General features: G+C 45.3%; 5 protein-coding genes across 5 annotated transcripts in view; 3 read left to right on the top strand and 2 right to left on the bottom strand.

Moving 5' to 3' along the window:
- The window catches only part of LOC122394878 (headcase protein-like), a 169,214-nt gene that overhangs the window by 89,408 nt on the left and 63,230 nt on the right, over positions 1-16,576 (bottom strand). The window lies entirely within an intron of this gene.
- Positions 1,520-2,213, top strand: LOC122394882 (chymotrypsin inhibitor-like). The gene is made up of 3 exons (XM_043392068.1): positions 1,520-1,677; positions 1,873-1,982; positions 2,045-2,213. Exons 1-3 carry the CDS (start codon positions 1,626-1,628, stop codon positions 2,132-2,134), a joined length of 252 nt encoding a protein of 83 aa, XP_043248003.1. The 5' UTR covers positions 1,520-1,625; the 3' UTR covers positions 2,135-2,213.
- LOC122394881 (chymotrypsin inhibitor-like) lies at positions 2,456-3,168 on the bottom strand. The gene is made up of 3 exons (XM_043392067.1): positions 3,000-3,168; positions 2,773-2,885; positions 2,456-2,619 (listed from the first exon to the last, which is right to left on the bottom strand). Exons 1-3 carry the CDS (start codon positions 3,049-3,051, stop codon positions 2,530-2,532), a joined length of 255 nt encoding a protein of 84 aa, XP_043248002.1. The 5' UTR covers positions 3,052-3,168; the 3' UTR covers positions 2,456-2,529.
- Positions 3,837-4,612, top strand: LOC122394880 (chymotrypsin inhibitor-like). The gene is made up of 3 exons (XM_043392066.1): positions 3,837-3,973; positions 4,047-4,153; positions 4,397-4,612. Exons 1-3 carry the CDS (start codon positions 3,922-3,924, stop codon positions 4,496-4,498), a joined length of 261 nt encoding a protein of 86 aa, XP_043248001.1. The 5' UTR covers positions 3,837-3,921; the 3' UTR covers positions 4,499-4,612.
- LOC122394879 lies at positions 4,859-6,395 on the top strand. The gene is made up of 5 exons (XM_043392065.1): positions 4,859-4,962; positions 5,375-5,544; positions 5,640-5,783; positions 5,869-5,972; positions 6,097-6,395. The coding sequence occupies exons 2-5, from the start codon at positions 5,536-5,538 to the stop codon at positions 6,173-6,175; spliced, it is 336 nt and encodes a 111-aa protein (XP_043248000.1). The 5' UTR covers positions 4,859-4,962; positions 5,375-5,535; the 3' UTR covers positions 6,176-6,395.

Below are 16,576 nucleotides of genomic sequence, written 5' to 3'. Positions count from 1 at the left end.
GGAGAATAGACAAGCGTATCCGATAGCCGCTTATTGGATCCACCGAGAAGAGCATCCTCTCCCTCCTCGACAAAAGGGACGACCGATTCTTCGTTAAGGAGATTACCCGGAACGCAGACGTTACCTGAGGATCGATTATTATTTCACGGGATCGTACGGAGTTTCGAGAGCAAATCCATGTTTACGAGCCCCTCTGACCGAATCGACGATACGTCCTCGTGCAAAAAGGACCCAAACTAAACTAAAATCTCAGAAACGTACCTCGATTGTTGCAGAAATTTTCAGCCCTGTCTGTTGCAATATTCACCATCTACCATTTCAGAACGGTTTTTAAGAAATTGCAAACTACGTAATCTGAACTTTTCCCCAACAACTGAGCTTAAATTTCTAAAAGTGCTAATAATCGAAAGCGTTGGGGCGTCGATTCCGTCGAAATGCCTGACACCCAGAGTGCAAAGGTGATGGATTCGAGGCGTAACGGCCCAGATGCAGAAGTCAAAGTCAATTCGTATCGTTCGAACCCACGATTTATCACCTCTATGGAACAGAACAAGCGCGTTCTATGCCCGAAGACACCGTTTCAACGACAAATCCCGTTCTCGAAAGGCATTGATATGCCCCGCAGAAGGGCTTTTGAAAGCGCGGTTACACGGGAACACGTATAACAGGGTGTTGTACCGTGGGTTTAAGGCCGTTTCAGGCGGATAGCTTTGTTCGCAGCAGCACGTGCTTCATTGTGCCGATCGTCGGAAAGAGGACTGACGAACCAGCTGGGCTTGGAAAAACAAAGTAACGCGCGTCGAAGCGAAAAATCCCCGGGTTCCTTCGCGAAAGGAAAGATACAACGCGTTCGACGCCTTTGTGATGGCTCCAAACGTCTCGTGGAGTCGACAACTGGTTGCATAAACGAGCACCGAACCTCGTTAGTTCGAGGTAACTGGGCGCACTTTTCGAAAATTTGGATACTAGATTCCTCGGGGACCACTTAACGACAACTGTTCCGATGTTGATTCAAAATGGAGGAATTTCAACTACCGTTGGGAATCACTCGATGATAAAACTACCTTTGCATTGCAAATGAAACGGGTGTTATTACTGGACGTACACCCTGCCCGGAAACCTCGATTGTCACCTGTCAAGTTTATTAGAATCATCAAAGGAAGATAGCATGAATGTGTTATCTTACACTGAAATAATTATCACTCTTTATGACTTCGGAAAATGACGCGAGACACTAAAACCGAACGGGAAAAATGTTGACGCCTTCTAAACGCGCGTGCAAGCTAACGTTCGTTAACTGATAATCGCTTTAACGACGAAATTTATCGTCAGAATGTTCAATAATTTTTCGTAAATTAATTTCAATAACTTTACATGTATAATTTCGATAGTATAATTGGCACAGTATATTTTCTATCGACGTTATCTTGGAGGTTGCAAAATATTTTCAGCGAACAAAACGCAACAAAATTCAACGATATTACCATAAATTATTTATGCAGGCATTACGCAAGTAACACCGGCTGATTTACTGCTACCTTGGTAGCATAAAAGCGCAAGTGTCGACGCTACCGTTTCAAACAAATTAGTGCACTCGAAACGAGAACATCGAAAAACCATACAAAATGTCTCGATACTTCGTCGCCATTCTGCTCCTCGCTGTGGTAGCCCTTGCTGGTAAGTTTTTTGTTAGCACGGATGACTAGATATTAGGTCCAAGTATTTTTATAGCAACAGATTAAGTAACAAATTGATAAATTTAGCTAGCGTGTAAAATATTGGATTGAGTCCTAAAAAATATATGAAACTCTAATTTGATTTTTGTCGTATCGAATCTATCGACCTAACGTAATTTTCTTTTTTTCTGCATAGCCGCTGAAGAGAACAAATGTATGTCGAATGAGGAATGGAACATCTGCGGAAGAATGTGCGAACCGACTTGTGGTGACCCAAAGCCAAACCCTATGTTTTGCCCACGTCTCGTAAGTGTTAAAAACTTAAGTCTACTTCTAGGACGAAATTCATGAATTCTACTTTGTTCTAGCAATGCACCAACGAAACGTCCTCCTGCCGATGCGAGGACAGTTACGTTAGAAACAACGATGGCGAATGTGTCCTGGGGGAGCAATGTTAAAACTCCAGAAACTCATTAATTATTCCCCTTAATTTGGGACTGCTTGTAATATCCTAATAATAAATATTGGTTGCAAACACTTATGTATTTTCTTCTTTCGCTATTGAGAGAATCAAATAATTTCATTTAATACAATTGTAAAGAAGATGATCGAGGGAACTATTTTTTAAACCGAAATAATTTTTATTTTCTAAGTCTATGTTCTGTGCTTGATACATAATATACAAAATATCATTAGTACTTGACACCTGACTCGAAGTCACACTATAGTAGGATTATAGTTGCAAACAAGAACTTACTCGAACAAACAAATATCATTTTAAACAGTCGGTAGGAATCAGATCGACTACATTCGATTTAAAAGTACGTGTGAGAGCTTACTAATTTCCAGGAAGTCAGCAGTCTGCAATTAGAACACAGGTGAAGTTCTTCTTTCTGAAAAAACCCTTTTTACATCGGCAACTGGCTGTATATCTGGAGCATTGCTAAAACACATTCGACTGGTTATCGTGAAATCGCCAATTTTGATATCGAACAAGCTTAACTCTTCACCATTTCCACGATTAAAAAATGTTCCAAAACACGGAGTATAAAGGTAGTAGCGAAAGAATTAATTAATTTGTGCAAGTAACACCTACGATTCCTGGGCAAAGTAGAGCAATCGGATCTGGGTTGCTGCAAGTTGGTTCGCAAAGTGTTCCACAAAGCGCCCATTCTTCATTCTCGGGGCAATTATCTTTCGACTGGGCAACTGTACGAAAAAGAGTGGCTTTTATTGTGTCCCGAAATTTAGATTCGATAAAGCAAAAGTGTTAACTCGAGTTACATCGAAAAGAATCTACCTTCGAAGAAGCCACAAACTCACCTGCAAGGGCCACAACAGCCAGCACCAAAATGGCGACAACGGATCGAATCATTCTTTTGTTCCTCGATGACGTTCTATTCGTTCCGCTCGATTCGAATACACTTTCCTGTCTGGTGTGAAAACATGTTCGGCTGTCGCTTTTTATACTTCGCGTTTTCAACCAAAATAAGTACGCAACGTTGTTTGCCCTTTCTTCGCGAGATAACGTTAACCAGGGAAACGATAAACCAGAGTTGTTTTCGTAGAACTTTTGCAAATAATACACGACAAATTACTAAACGTTCCAATTTTATCTCGTGTCGAAAGTTGTGCAACGCGAAAGTATCAATATAGAAGCGAGCCAAAGAGGCACGTAAGGCGCGAACAATGATTCCGCTTTCGCGATTGGTAAACAGTTAATCACTCGTACGATTCTGCCAATCGGAGGCCCCCGCGTTGTGTCGCGTTGACAATTTTTCTAATCTGTGTACACGCATAACGAGTCGTATTCTTTTTCTTTGATTACCGTACGCTTATTGGCGTTTACAGAGAACGTGAATAGCGATAATTAATTCTTACGTGAAAGGTTAAACATTTGCATTAGGCCTGTTACACAGAAACGATCTCCCGACACGTGGAAAAAATAAGATAAAGCTCGCTGAGATTAGAAAGATTACGAATTACGAATACTAAACGCCATCAACTTAATTTGATGAGATTTATTTTTCTCGAGAGACGAGGAAAACGATGCACTGTTTGACGTAAACAAATTTACATTAAACGTTCAACGGTTTATCATAAATTAATTACAAAAGTATTAGGCAAACAATTCTGACTGGTTTATTGCTGCCTTGGCAGATTAAAAACGGGACGCTGAACGGTTCCACATCAGAAACGAAAGTGAACACGAGCTGTACGAAAGGAACAACATCGAAGAATCGAAATGTCTAGATACATCATCGCCATTATGCTCCTGGTTGCAGTGATTCTTCCTAGTAAGTTGTCGAAACTATTTTTAAGGCTCGAATGAAAGCCTGAACATTCACGCTATTTTCTTTTAACACATAGCTGCCAAAATGGACCCTCTGTGCCCTGTGAACGAGCTTTGGCAGCGTTGCGGAAGACTTTGCGAACCGAGTTGCGCCAATCCGAACCCTACGCATTGCCCACGAATCGTAAGTATCAAAAGTTCGCGTAATTAAAACCCTTTAAATACTATACTGCCGCTTAAATTTTACTGAATGACGTGATTGAACAAATTAAAAAATAATGAACTCTCATGGACCTGTACACTACTGTGTATCACCTCACTGATTCACGAGCATGGGAATAAATCGACTGAAATTGACTTATAAAAAAATAACTCTGCAGTAACGAAAAGGTTGAGCTATTTTACGATCGCCATGAATTTGTTCTAGGAATGCACAGTGTACACAGCCGCCTGTCGTTGTCAAAATGGATACGTCAGGCAAGACGAGAGCTCCTCATCATCCCCCTGCATCTCTCCCGCAGATTGCTAATGTCAAAAATTTAATAAGCCCCCTATACAACGGTTCTGACTTAAATGTGACACTGTACTAATTATTATTATTATAATAAATATCGTTTGCAAGCTTATATATGGAATTTATGCGACACCCTTGCAAAATTTCAGTTGTAGAAAGTGTCTTACAAAATTGTACCGGTGAAAATGTTCAACATTGCACGAAGGAAATAATTATCGACGTTTATGCCTTCCAAGAACGACACAGAAGCTGTTCCGTTATTTATGTGTGCACATAAATGCAATTTGCCATAAATTATTTGCATGCTCGTCGTCCAAACAACTCCGATTGATTTACTGCTACCTCGGATAGGTTAAAAGCGGAACTGCAGAACGTTTCCATGTCAAAAAGGAAACAGTACTCGAATGGGACGTCGAAAAAAACCAAGAAATGTCTCGATATATCGTCGCCGCTGCTTCTGACCGTGGTATCCCATGCTGGTAAGTTTTCGTTCCAACTATTTGTTGGCACAGACATTGGACATGTGGGGATTGTCTTCTAATAATAGATTTTGCTAAATCCCATTCATTTACTATTCACGAAAATTTCAAATATTTATAAGTTATTGAGTGGACGTTGAACTTAATTCCTGCATCTAAATTTTACTTTATTCAGATTCTATGCATTCTACTCTACGCAGTTCTTTTCATTGTTTCATTGTCTACAATACTAGTTCTATTCTGGGTTATTATTCACACAGTTAACTTATATAATGAATCAAGATTGTAACACTAAACAATCTCGACTAATATTACATCCATGTAATTGGCAACTTCTGGTGAAAACACGACGATTAAATTATTCGAGTTTGTCACAGCGCGATAGACAGAAGATCGATTATTGTTTCCAAAGTGTTTTAGTTAGAGAAAGTGGTCAATGAGATCGTATCACTTCGACAAGCTCGTAGGAAATGTTCAACCTGGCACGATGAAAATAATTATCGTCCTTTACGACCTCGAGGAACGACATGAGGCAGTCGAAACACGTAGCTGTTTCGTTATTTGCACGTAAACATGACAGCTGTACGTTGATAGCTCGGCGAAATTAATATTAAACCGTTCAATTTGCAAAAATACTGAACAAACAACTTCTACGCATTTATTTGCCAACTTTGTAGATAAAAAGCGCGACTGGTGAACGTTTCATCGTCAGAAACGCACGAACGTTCGAAACGAGTGGAACGAAAGCATCAACAAGGAACCGATCATGTCTCGATACATCATCGCCATTATGGTACTCCTATCTGCCGCCATACTTATCGGTGAGTTTTAATTAATATATTTAAAAAAAATTTAAAAAGATTCCCCTTAGAGTTCGTGCGATTAACGACGCTTTTCCTTGCATAGCTGCTGAACCGGAATACAATTGCCCACAAAATCAGACCTGGGCATTTTGCGGGACATTATGTCAACGAACCTGCAGCGACCCGGAATTTCGTCTTTGCGGACACGTAAGTGTTAAAAACTTGCATTGGGTTATCGATTATTGATAGTGGAGTAAAGAAAATTCATTTTCTTGAAGCCTCGAACGTCGAAGTTTACGATTTTAACGATAAGAACGAATCTCTATTTTAGCCATGCAGCGAATCCACGTCCAGTTGCGCGTGCAACGAGGATTATGTTAGAAACGAAAAAACCAACATGTGTGTCCTAGTGCAAGATTGCTAAACTTTGGGAAACCAGTGACTTTAATAAAAGTTCTGGATTCAATGTAGGATCGCGCTAATGGCAATGGGAATAAATGTAAAACTTAGTGAAATTATTTTGACAATTTCCGCTATGCAATATCAAGGGAAGTCTTGGTAATCCTTTCGAACTCTTAGCTGTTTGTTTTTCTTACGTTTTAATAAAGTTACTGAAAATATATAAATGTACGAAGTTGTCGATCTCTAGTAGTTGGAAAAGTGAAACGAATTCGTTCCGTCGTCTTGGAAAAAGAAAACATCGAAGCAATCCTCGTCCCGCAATCGAAGAAACAATTTGCTCGGCCGAGTAGAGATTTCAAGGGTCAGCAAGAATATAAGCCTAGGTCCCTCCGCGAGAAATCCTTCGCGTGTCCCTCACGGAATAACGAAAAAGGGAACACGCGTACCTCCGTCCGGTCGAGTATCCTCGGAAAAGCCCGGTTCCTATCATATTTATGAGATGGCCGAGGCCGCAGCCCTCGATCCCACGGAGGCGAAATCAGCGTGCTGACGTATTTCGCTTACGCCATCGACGTGATCTGCACCAGTGAAAAATCGCTTGGAAAGTTCCAGTCGCGGTTATTCGAACGAGGTTTTATAGTTTCGAATAAATAATTTAACAGCAGGTTGAATGTTTTCCTCCCGCTCGAGTTTGAGTTTCTTAATGTAACATCGATCGAGACAAAACTTTTAAGCGGCAAATAAAAGATAAGCAGCATCTGTGTTTCGAGAGTAAACGTGGCAAATCGCAACAAAACATTCCCCAATTTCTCGAGCGGCGGATGGAAAGATCGTTGCGTCGTATCGATCGTATTAGCAGCTGTCGAAGCCGATCAAAATCGTTAACGTCGATCTGGATATCTCGGACGGTGCCTCGAAACGCGACGACGATCGGTGGAAAGGACGCGTGTCACGCCTCCCTGGCCTTTTGTCCCGAGACAATGAGACGAAATGGCAGGCCCCGACCGGGACAGGACGCCCGTTCTGTTCCCGTTTTCACCCGACCGATCAAAGGAAGAGAAATTGTACGAAACAACGATTAGCGGACAGCTGGGTCGTCCTGGAAAAAAGAGACGTCACGCGTCGCGTGACAGTTTCTGCTGTTCAAGGAAACACCCTACGCGCTCGGGATCGATTCAAAATTAATCCTCATTGTTCACGGGGACCGGGGTGTTATTTTTCGAATACTTTCCGCTTTCCATTATTGCCGAGGGTTTAAACTGAATCAGATTATCGGTTTCCCCGTGACATTATGCAGTTTCGTTTGCATCCTCTGAGAACTGAAATGATTCTTAAACTGAACATTTCTATCCTTTCCAATCGAGGAGATCCCCCATGGGGCCTAGTGAATCATTACTGTAATCATTGATCACTGAGAAGCTATACTTTGACGATAAACTAAAATCCCCGAAACCATAGGCGTAGACTAGGGAGATCCCTCTCGAAACCAGTGTGAATCATTATGACCCAGTAGCTTGGCTATCTTTCGTCCAAAGTGATAGTGGAACTAACATATTTTGTTTGCTTTAGTCGATACAAATAAAGCGGGACCAATGGTGTATTTATCGAAATTATATTACGCGACTACGGAGAACCTGGCGTGCAGCTCTGTTCTACGACGAAACAGAAGTAGAGCCGTGAGGTTCCACGAAACCACGACGCATTAGGCTACCTGTGCGCGTTGTTTTCGAATGTCCTGTTGCGGTCTCGGGCGAGTAAAAAAATTCAGACACGTCATCGAGTCTGGTCGTCGATCGTTACGTAAGGCTTGCGTGGACGAGAAACCGGCTAGATCCGAAGAGAGACCGGCTTCTTCTCTCACGTCGGTGTCGCTCTCCTCTCTCTGCGTTCCCTGGCTCGCAAAACAACTTACATAATACCGTATATTTATCCGACGGTACGAGTTTACTGCACTAGCAACGCCGTTTCTACCGTTCGTTGTCTCTCTCTCGCGCCTTGGGTTCCGGCACGCGCGTTCGCCAAGGAAAACCGTGTGCATGTATCCGAGCCGGCGCGCGAATATGTGTTCATTACAAGACCAACGGGGCACCAGGAACACGTGACACCGTCGCACCGTTGCTGTCTCATTAAGAAACAGCCGTTCCGAGAGCTGTTTTTTAGACGACCAGGAGTTATTACGGACGCACGGAACGAGATTACTTATCGACGCGTCGCGATCCCGGCTGAACACGGCTCATCTAATTATCCCGCGGATAACATCTTGCTGCTAACCGCGATCATCCACGGATCCTCGCGAGCTGACCTTCCGCGGGAAAGGAATTACCGCGTTGATTAGGCGAACGAGATATAAATCGTACCGAGGAATCTCGCTGTACGGTGTCCTTGGACTCCTCTTCGTCGAATTTTTGCAACATGACAGTGTACAGGTGTTCAATTCTACTAATATTATTGCGAGACAAAAAGGTCGACCAGATAGGAGAGAAGAGTTAACATTAAAAAAAAAGAATGTTCTCGAGAAGATCAACTTGTCGGTGGTGTTGTTTCAAGCGGATCCTCCGCGATGGCTTCTCCTTATCGACTAAGCTTAAAGTTAAACACGCGTCGTCGTGGCCCGAAACCAGAAGCGAGTTTCCCGCCGGAGTTGAAAGAACCCACTGTTCCCAAAATACAACGAATTGCCTATCGACCACAGAGGGAACTTGTACTGTTATCGCCTCCCACGAGCACGCCGCGTGTTCGTAGCCGTGCACGAGCGTAGAAGCACGTAAGGCGCGTCGGATAGCGGCGAGCGTGCAAGAATAGAGAGACGAAGTAGTAAACATCGTGCGATGCCAGACGATAGCGCCTAACCTAGCCCAAGAAAAACTCGATTAAGGCGGCTAGGCGCGTCGATACGCATCGCCGCGGAACGAACGTGTTTACTCGGTCGCGTGGACGTTTCCCGACCTGTGCACCACACGCGCCATCAAGCAACCGACGACAACACGGGGCAAACATACACGCGTCGCGATCACGTCACTCTATGAGGATCGAAGGTTTCAACGTTGCTCTGGAAACTCTTGAAACACGGAAAATATGGTCAGATACAGTTTGCGTTTGACGGGATTTTTGGAACCCAATAAAATTGGAACAGAGATCAGAGTTTTCTCCGATGAATATTTTTTAAGCGTTCAAGCGTTCGTTTCAAGCGTGTGGCTCGATCCTTGAACGCGGATCGCTATGCAGGAAAGGTCCACGTTCGCGTCGACGAATTGATTTGTCTTACGCGCGTCGGAGCTACGCGACTCGCCGCACGAACCGACCAATTATTCGACGCGAATGACTCGTTATCCAATTTGGTTAACAAGGCAAACGATTGACCCCGTCCCCGCCCCCGATTTTAACGAGCTTCTGTCGGCTCGCGTGCTCAGCGCCACGGTATCTTTAACCTTTCCACGCATTCGCTTTTGAATTTTCGTACTTCCTCGTGTCGGGGAACAAAACTTCGCCATATATGCCAAATAAATTGCACGAGCCTAAGTATTTATAAACTTTAATGGGGGGAAAGCACTGTCGGAACAGTACTTCGACATTGTTATTCCGCGTTGTTAGAAACAAATTATCGGACCGCGAAAGGTTAACGCGTCATCCGGATATGGGTGACATAAAATCCACAGGGGACTCCGAATACGGGTGACGCTCGTATTTAACGTGTCACGAGAACGATATTAGCCCGTATTTCCGCAAGACCGATGATAATTGCGAAAATAATAAATACTATTTATTTAAGACACGCGTTACTCATTTTTTAGCAACTCTTCAAAGCAAATATATACGTAAAAGAATATTGAATAGGAATAACGAAGGCTAAGAGTGTTTGTTGATTTACTGTTCGTTTAGGAACGAACGTATCAAGAACATCGAATGAAAATAATAAACGAGGCTTTATGGAAAACGATGTTATAAGACGTCGAGTTATTTTCACGCTCGCTGGGGCTGAGTATACACGGTCCCCAATAAGGAACGAACGCGTTATCGTTACGCGTTCCGGTCGCCTTTGTAGTGGATGCTTTTCAACGCGAGACATCGGGCTCCATAGTTTGCATTACAAGAGATTAAGATTAGATTACCAGGCATTGAGTACACACCGGGATAGTGGGACCGAACGCAGTCGATCCTTTCGTTAAATTATGCTCCGGGGCTGACAGCGAACGCGTTAACGAGAATATGAATTTATTGTGACGATAACGCGGGCGTCTGTTCTCTCTGTGCTATCGCAAACACCGCTCGCACAATATCGTTAGTTGTTCGGTAAACGACCGACATCTGTCGATCTCCTCGTATTTACGTATCCAATAATACTTTTTAAAGTATCGCTCTTACGCAACGACAATTAAATATAACACTTGCGATAACGCGTCACGTTGTCTGTCGTGCGCCTATCTCGCCGGGATAAATATCTCGACTTTTTTAAACGCTCGTTTCGATGAGAACGAACCGTGAGCGAAGGAGCGTGCCTCGATAGAAGGTTGTACATCGCGGCGACGTAACGTAATTCGCGCGTCGCGAATCGATTATTTTCGAGGTTCATTATTATTCCTCGATGACGAGGAAGATAAAGCGTTGTTATTGCATGTTACGACGCAATAGATCCCGCGGGTGAGGTTCGTGATTCACGAGGCACGGCTCAACCGGAATGGAAAAGGAGCCAGAAAAGAAGCCACGGTCCATCACGTAGCGAAGAGCGTTCGCGGCGCACGTAGCGACTTTATCGCGAGCGCGCACGCGCACGAGCAAGTTAGTAAGAACGTGACGTAACGGAGATAACGCGACGGTGGGCTGAATCGAACCGATATACGCGTGGGCAGAGAAGGAGCCGGCGAACCAGTGGAATATAATGAAACCTCGCCAGACGGAATTATACTTAACTAACCTAGCGCAAAAACAAGTCCCGGACTGGCTGACACGAAGGTTCGCCGTCGTTGGCGCGCGCAAACAAAACATGTTTACCGAGAACGGTACGCGGACGGCGTTCCTTGCCAGAGCTCGCATTGTAATGACACAGATACGAGCCGTTTTTACAGATCGTTTCTATTCTGGGTTACGGCGCACCGTGAACTTTAAACCGACTACGCGCGCCTGACGACGTGCAGGGCGCAGCGGTATCCCCAGACTGTCGTTTAAATCGCGAATCGGGCACGTAAAAACAATGAAGAAAGTCCATGCAAACGCGTCTCCCATTCAACGAGCTCCCCCGGGGAGTTATGTGCTCGAAATTACCTTATACAACGACGAATGCAGACGTCGAGCCATACTTTGACAAATCGCTGCTAAACGTATTCCTCCATTAGCATTTAATTATGTTTAATTCGGGACTAATTTCTCTTTCTCCCCCGATGTTTCCCACAATTTGGAATCTGCTTAAACGGTGAACGGGGAACGCAAAAATGTACTGAGAGCACTTAACACTCCCCGGTTGAAGCCAGCAATGGCTTACCTTCGCAGGAAGTATTTGAAATCAGAGCTTGGGACTCCTCGCATGTTCGTGAGCCAAAAATAAAAAATTAAAACGAGCTGGTCGGGGCTATGGAGGCTTTCGAGACCTATCCATCTGTTAGAAAATCGTTCGTTCTAGAACTGTCTGGCTATTCTGCTAAAATGGAACGGTGAACCGTTATGCATACATCACGTAAGACGTACATGTAACAAAACTTCTTCTAATAATTCATACAACCGACTAATCGAGAGGTCGACGCGAGATTGATTTGGTTAGCTTCCATTAAGGAAAACAAGAAGTCGTAGACCAGCTAATGTAAACACGGAATTTATGCACTCAGGATGTGTGCATACTCTATTTTTCTTCCGTACGTAAATATCGAATAAAACGTTATTCGAGTTAAAATTGTCTATACGTGGATTCAGTTTTGCCTCTTACGAACTCGTGAATTTTCAAAGTACTACTGTTGCGTCGACAAACCTTGGAGCCTCTGAGCGCGTTACTGGAACGTTCCTCCAACCCAGTGCTAAAATTCCGTCATCGAGCAAGGTACTGCTATCGCGTCGATGAACATTGGAGTCCCCGGAGAGCGTTACGGAATGCAAACGTTTCCGCGAGGTCGGGGACGATAATAGAAACGGACGTTCCAGGCAATCACCCGATAAATGATAACGAGGTACCAGGGAGGGGGAAATAGAGAAAAATTAATCGAAGAATCGGAAATCTACGTCGATAACGACGCGAGTCGACGCTTGGCGGTATCGGTTTTATCAGGTTGGTCGGTCTGGTCTTTCTGTGAGCGACACGAACGAGGACGAGTGGCGCGTGTCTGCGAGTCCGCGCGCGCTGGTTGGCTGCCGCGCAAGAATAGAGCTAGTAAATAGCTCCGGCGGAGTGGCGATATTACTAACCTAGCCCAACGCTGCGGCACGTTGCCGGTCGACCCTGACGCAAAAGTAGCTATGCACGCTTAGGCTAGCGCGCGTTTACCGCATAGCACGCTAGGTCGTTGACTGATTATTTTATGCACTCGATGCAAGTGTGCACCGCGGGCCCCCCGACGCGTCTCTGCCCTCGCGTCCACCGGCGTCGATTCACAGTCCTCTTTGCGAACGAGTCGCGTATCGGCCGCGCGACGAGCCAACGCAAAACCTGACGTACCTGCCGGCTTGCCTCTTTATAAAGGCACACTTTTCAACCCGTTACGATCGACCACCGACACTAATGCCCGACCCATTGTTCCCCAACGCGGAAAACAATGGGGATTACGGAATTTCTTTTTCCGCTTCGAAATTATTCGCTTTTTTTCTTCTTCGCCGAGGAGTGGGTTAATGGAGGCTACAGACCAGTGGTTCTTAACCTCCTTTTACCAGTCTTTCTACGCAATCTTCGAATAATTTTTTCGAGTATTTAACAAATCGAAAATTTTTACGATCTTACGAATTGTCTCGACTTTGATTTTAATGTACTTTTGCAGAACGATAGTAGAGTGATCCCTTTTGGTGAACGTAAAATATTAGGCGTAGATACTCGACACTCTTTGAGATATAAATAACTAAAATGGGACAATTCACAGAATAGTAAAATTTAATATTAATTCAGCTCATAAGTATTGAAAGTGTATATGTACCGAGTAGAATTTTATCGATGTTGCAATAATACTGTAGCAATTAGAATTGCCTCCGCCGGGGTCTAACGACGCTCGCATACTACATACAGCGAATCGTCTGTAAGTGTCGGAGCCTGGCGTAGACTGCACTACACTTACGAACAATTCAATCTATTGCAATTCAAACCGACTCGCGACACTTATCGACGATTCACTGTAGTATGCGACCGTCATTAGACCCTGGTGAAGGCAGTTCTCCTAATTGCTACGGTGTCGCAACATCGATAAACTCCAGCTTGATACGCACGTCCTTCGAATACAAAAACGCACAAAAACTTACGAACCGAATCAATATTAAATATTACGAGACTGGATACGGTTTGCAGCGAAAGAGAATTAGACAGTTATTCGACGATACGCCGAATTATCGTTTATCGCGACTCGTATGTATGGTGTCCCGAAATTATCATGCAAATTCCTCGTTCTAAATGAAATCTAGCTGGTGCGTATAAATAGCGTCGACCGTGCATACGGCTCAAGAACCTGCTATCCATGACATTCTCACAAGTAAAAACTAATTGTATCTCGAAAACGGAGCCTCGAATTGTAAAATCAATAAAATCATTTTCAATTTGGCTAATATTTTTCCCCTTGTGGCGGCCAAGGCACCACATACGCCTTAGCCGTTCGAAGCCGCTACAATGTATGGTTGCACACGAGACGATGGTTGCACACGAGACGATGGTTGCACACGAGACGACCAGAGCCGCGTGAGCCGAAAAGCCGTTGTCGTCGTCTCTGACCGTCTTTTGTTTTTGAAGGCCTCTTGGTACGGTGGCGATGATCGTACCAGAGAGTCGAGCGTAACCCGCACCACGAGTCACGTCGTTGTACGACAGCAACTATACAATTGTGCGGAACGGAACAGGGCGGAGTCATTACCTTCCCGATCCCACATTGGTGACCCCGACGTGATCTCGCCGCGCAAGTAAAGTTTTTTAAAGAAAATTTGGACATTTTTTGTATACGGACAATATTAGTTAGTGTAGAGAAATAAGTGTATAGTGTTAAGGACATAAGAAAAGGACACGGTCTGACAAATAGTAAGCGCGGTGTGTGTGTGCGGTGAAACTATTTTTTTTTTTGTGACTAAGACTGGTAAAATGACTGACCCTAACGTTAACGCAGGGACATCCGCGGGTGTGCCGTTGGCAGTTGATCGCGTCGCTGTACGGATACCCGAGTTTTGTCCGGGAGACCCGGAGATGTGGTTTTCAATGGTAGAGAGAAGTTTTGAGGTATCCAATGTAACGTCGGAGACCACGAAATTCGGGTACATTCTCGGCGCGTTAAGTGCGCGACACGCCGCGGAAGTAAGAGACATTATCATGAATCCTCCGGCCACGGATCCGTACACGACGCTCAAAAATGAGTTTATTCGCCGGCTTAGTGCTTCGCAGGAACAGAAAACGCGACGGTTATTGGAACACGAGGAAATCGGGGACAGAAAACCGTCCCAATTTCTTCGTCACCTGCGCGGATTGGCCGGTACGGCTTTTTCGGACGGTGTATTGCGGACGCTTTGGATGGGCCGGCTACCTGCTAATATGCAGGTGATTTTATCCACGCAGCGGGACACCCCGCTGGATAAGGTAGCAGAGTTGGCAGACGCTGTCGCGGATACGATGACACCGCGGGTACACGTCACGGAGGCCGCGACTACGGGCGTATCTGCATCCTGCCAAATACCCCCGCCGGGCCCGAGCATCGAGGCCATGTTAAACATTAAGATGTCGCAATTGGCTCTTTCCTTGAGGCAGGAAATTTCTGCCATCCGTGAATCCTTGGTGGACCAGGGGCAATCTTCCCGTCGCAGGTGGACCCACCGAAATCATCCAAACTCGCGCTACCGCAGACGATCTCTATCGCGATCGCGAGAGCGGCCCGCGGGAGGACAAATGGACCATCAAGGGAAATGCTGGTACCATTGGCGGTTCGGTCCGGCCGCGCAGAGGTGCGTTGCACCGTGCAATTGGAACGCCACGGATCAGGGAAACGACCTGGGGAGTCGTTGATGGCGGCCAGCGACACAAATCCAGCATCACGCCGCCTCTTCATCTTAGACAACAGCTCGAAGACGGAATTTTTAGTGGATACCGGGGCCGATTTGTGCGTTTTTCCGCGCCGCCTGCTAGGCGGATTGCGAGAAAGATCGGAGTACCAGCTGGCGGCGGCGAATGGGAGTGTAATTAACACCTACGGGACAGTGTCGTTAAACCTGCACCTCGGCCTACGACGGGATTTCGTGTGGCGATTCGTGGTTGCGGATGTTACAAAACCCATAATCGGGGTAGACTTTCTCGATCACTTCGATCTTATGGTGGACATCCGCAATCGTCGCCTCGTCGATCGGACCACGTCGTTAACGGTCCGCGGAACACGAGCCGAGGATGAAACGCCGTCGGTGAAGACAGTAGCAGGGACTACCGTTTACCACCAGCTCCTGATGCAGATGCCGGAACTTACACGGCCTAGCGGCACCCCGATGAGGACTACGCACCAAACGGTGCATTACATCGAGACAACCCCTGGACCACCCGTTTCCAGCAAGCCGCGGCGGCTTGCACCGGACCGGCTCAGGGCTGCCCAGAAGGAGTTCGACGCGATGGTGAAGATGGGCATCGCTTGTCCTTCGAAGAGCGCGTGGTCAGCACCCCTTCATATGGTTCCGAAGAAGGGCGAAGAAGCTTGGAGGCCTTGCGGTGACTATAGAGCGTTAAACGCACGGACAATTCCCGACCGATACCCCGTGCGTCACATTGAGGATTTTGCGCAACAACTGAGTGGCAAAAAGGTATTTTCCACAATAGATCTCGTCCGAGCTTATAATCAGATTCCGGTTGCGTCGGAAGACGTCGGAAAAACGGCCATTACAACGCCGTTCGGGCTTTTTGAATTCCCGTACATGTCGTTCGGGTTACGAAATGCCGCGCAAACATTTCAGCGCTTTATCGACGAAATTTTACGCGGTTTCGATTTTTGTTACGCGTATATAGACGACATTTTGGTCGCCTCAGAATCCCAAGCCGATCACCTGCGCCATTTAGAATTATTATTTAAACGATTAAAAGATTATGGCATTGTTGTTAATCCGAATAAATGCACGTTCGGGCAGGAAGAAGTTAAATTTCTAGGCTATCGGGTAAATGAAAGCGGCACTCAACCTTTGCCCGGCAAGGTACAAGCCATAAAGTCATTTCCCCTTCCGAAAAACGCGAAGGATTTGAGGCAGTACTTGGGAATGCTTAATTTTTACCGCCGTTT

This window comes from Colletes gigas, unplaced genomic scaffold (assembly GCF_013123115.1).
Source record: "Colletes gigas isolate AHSC1104 unplaced genomic scaffold, ASM1312311v1 Colletes_gigas_Sc00004, whole genome shotgun sequence".
NCBI lineage: Eukaryota > Metazoa > Arthropoda > Insecta > Hymenoptera > Colletidae > Colletes > Colletes gigas.
This window is presented reverse-complemented; position numbering and strand designations above follow the sequence as displayed.

Coding starts and splice junctions, on each gene's coding strand:
- LOC122394882 (XM_043392068.1), top strand. CDS start 1,626: ATGTCTCGATACTTCGTCGCCATTCTGCTCCTCGCTGTGGTAGCCCTT. Junction 1,678..1,872: donor CGCTGTGGTAGCCCTTGCTG/GTAAGTTTTTTG, acceptor TTTTCTGCATAG/CCGCTGAAGAGAACAAATGT. Junction 1,983..2,044: donor CTATGTTTTGCCCACGTCTC/GTAAGTGTTAAA, acceptor ACTTTGTTCTAG/CAATGCACCAACGAAACGTC.
- LOC122394881 (XM_043392067.1), bottom strand. CDS start 3,051: ATGATTCGATCCGTTGTCGCCATTTTGGTGCTGGCTGTTGTGGCCCTT. Junction 2,886..2,999: donor GGCTGTTGTGGCCCTTGCAG/GTGAGTTTGTGG, acceptor TTTTTCGTACAG/TTGCCCAGTCGAAAGATAAT. Junction 2,620..2,772: donor CTCTACTTTGCCCAGGAATC/GTAGGTGTTACT, acceptor AATGTGTTTTAG/CAATGCTCCAGATATACAGC.
- LOC122394880 (XM_043392066.1), top strand. CDS start 3,922: ATGTCTAGATACATCATCGCCATTATGCTCCTGGTTGCAGTGATTCTT. Junction 3,974..4,046: donor GGTTGCAGTGATTCTTCCTA/GTAAGTTGTCGA, acceptor TTTAACACATAG/CTGCCAAAATGGACCCTCTG. Junction 4,154..4,396: donor CTACGCATTGCCCACGAATC/GTAAGTATCAAA, acceptor AATTTGTTCTAG/GAATGCACAGTGTACACAGC.
- LOC122394879 (XM_043392065.1), top strand. Junction 5,784..5,868: donor ATCTGCCGCCATACTTATCG/GTGAGTTTTAAT, acceptor TTCCTTGCATAG/CTGCTGAACCGGAATACAAT. Junction 5,973..6,096: donor AATTTCGTCTTTGCGGACAC/GTAAGTGTTAAA, acceptor TCTCTATTTTAG/CCATGCAGCGAATCCACGTC.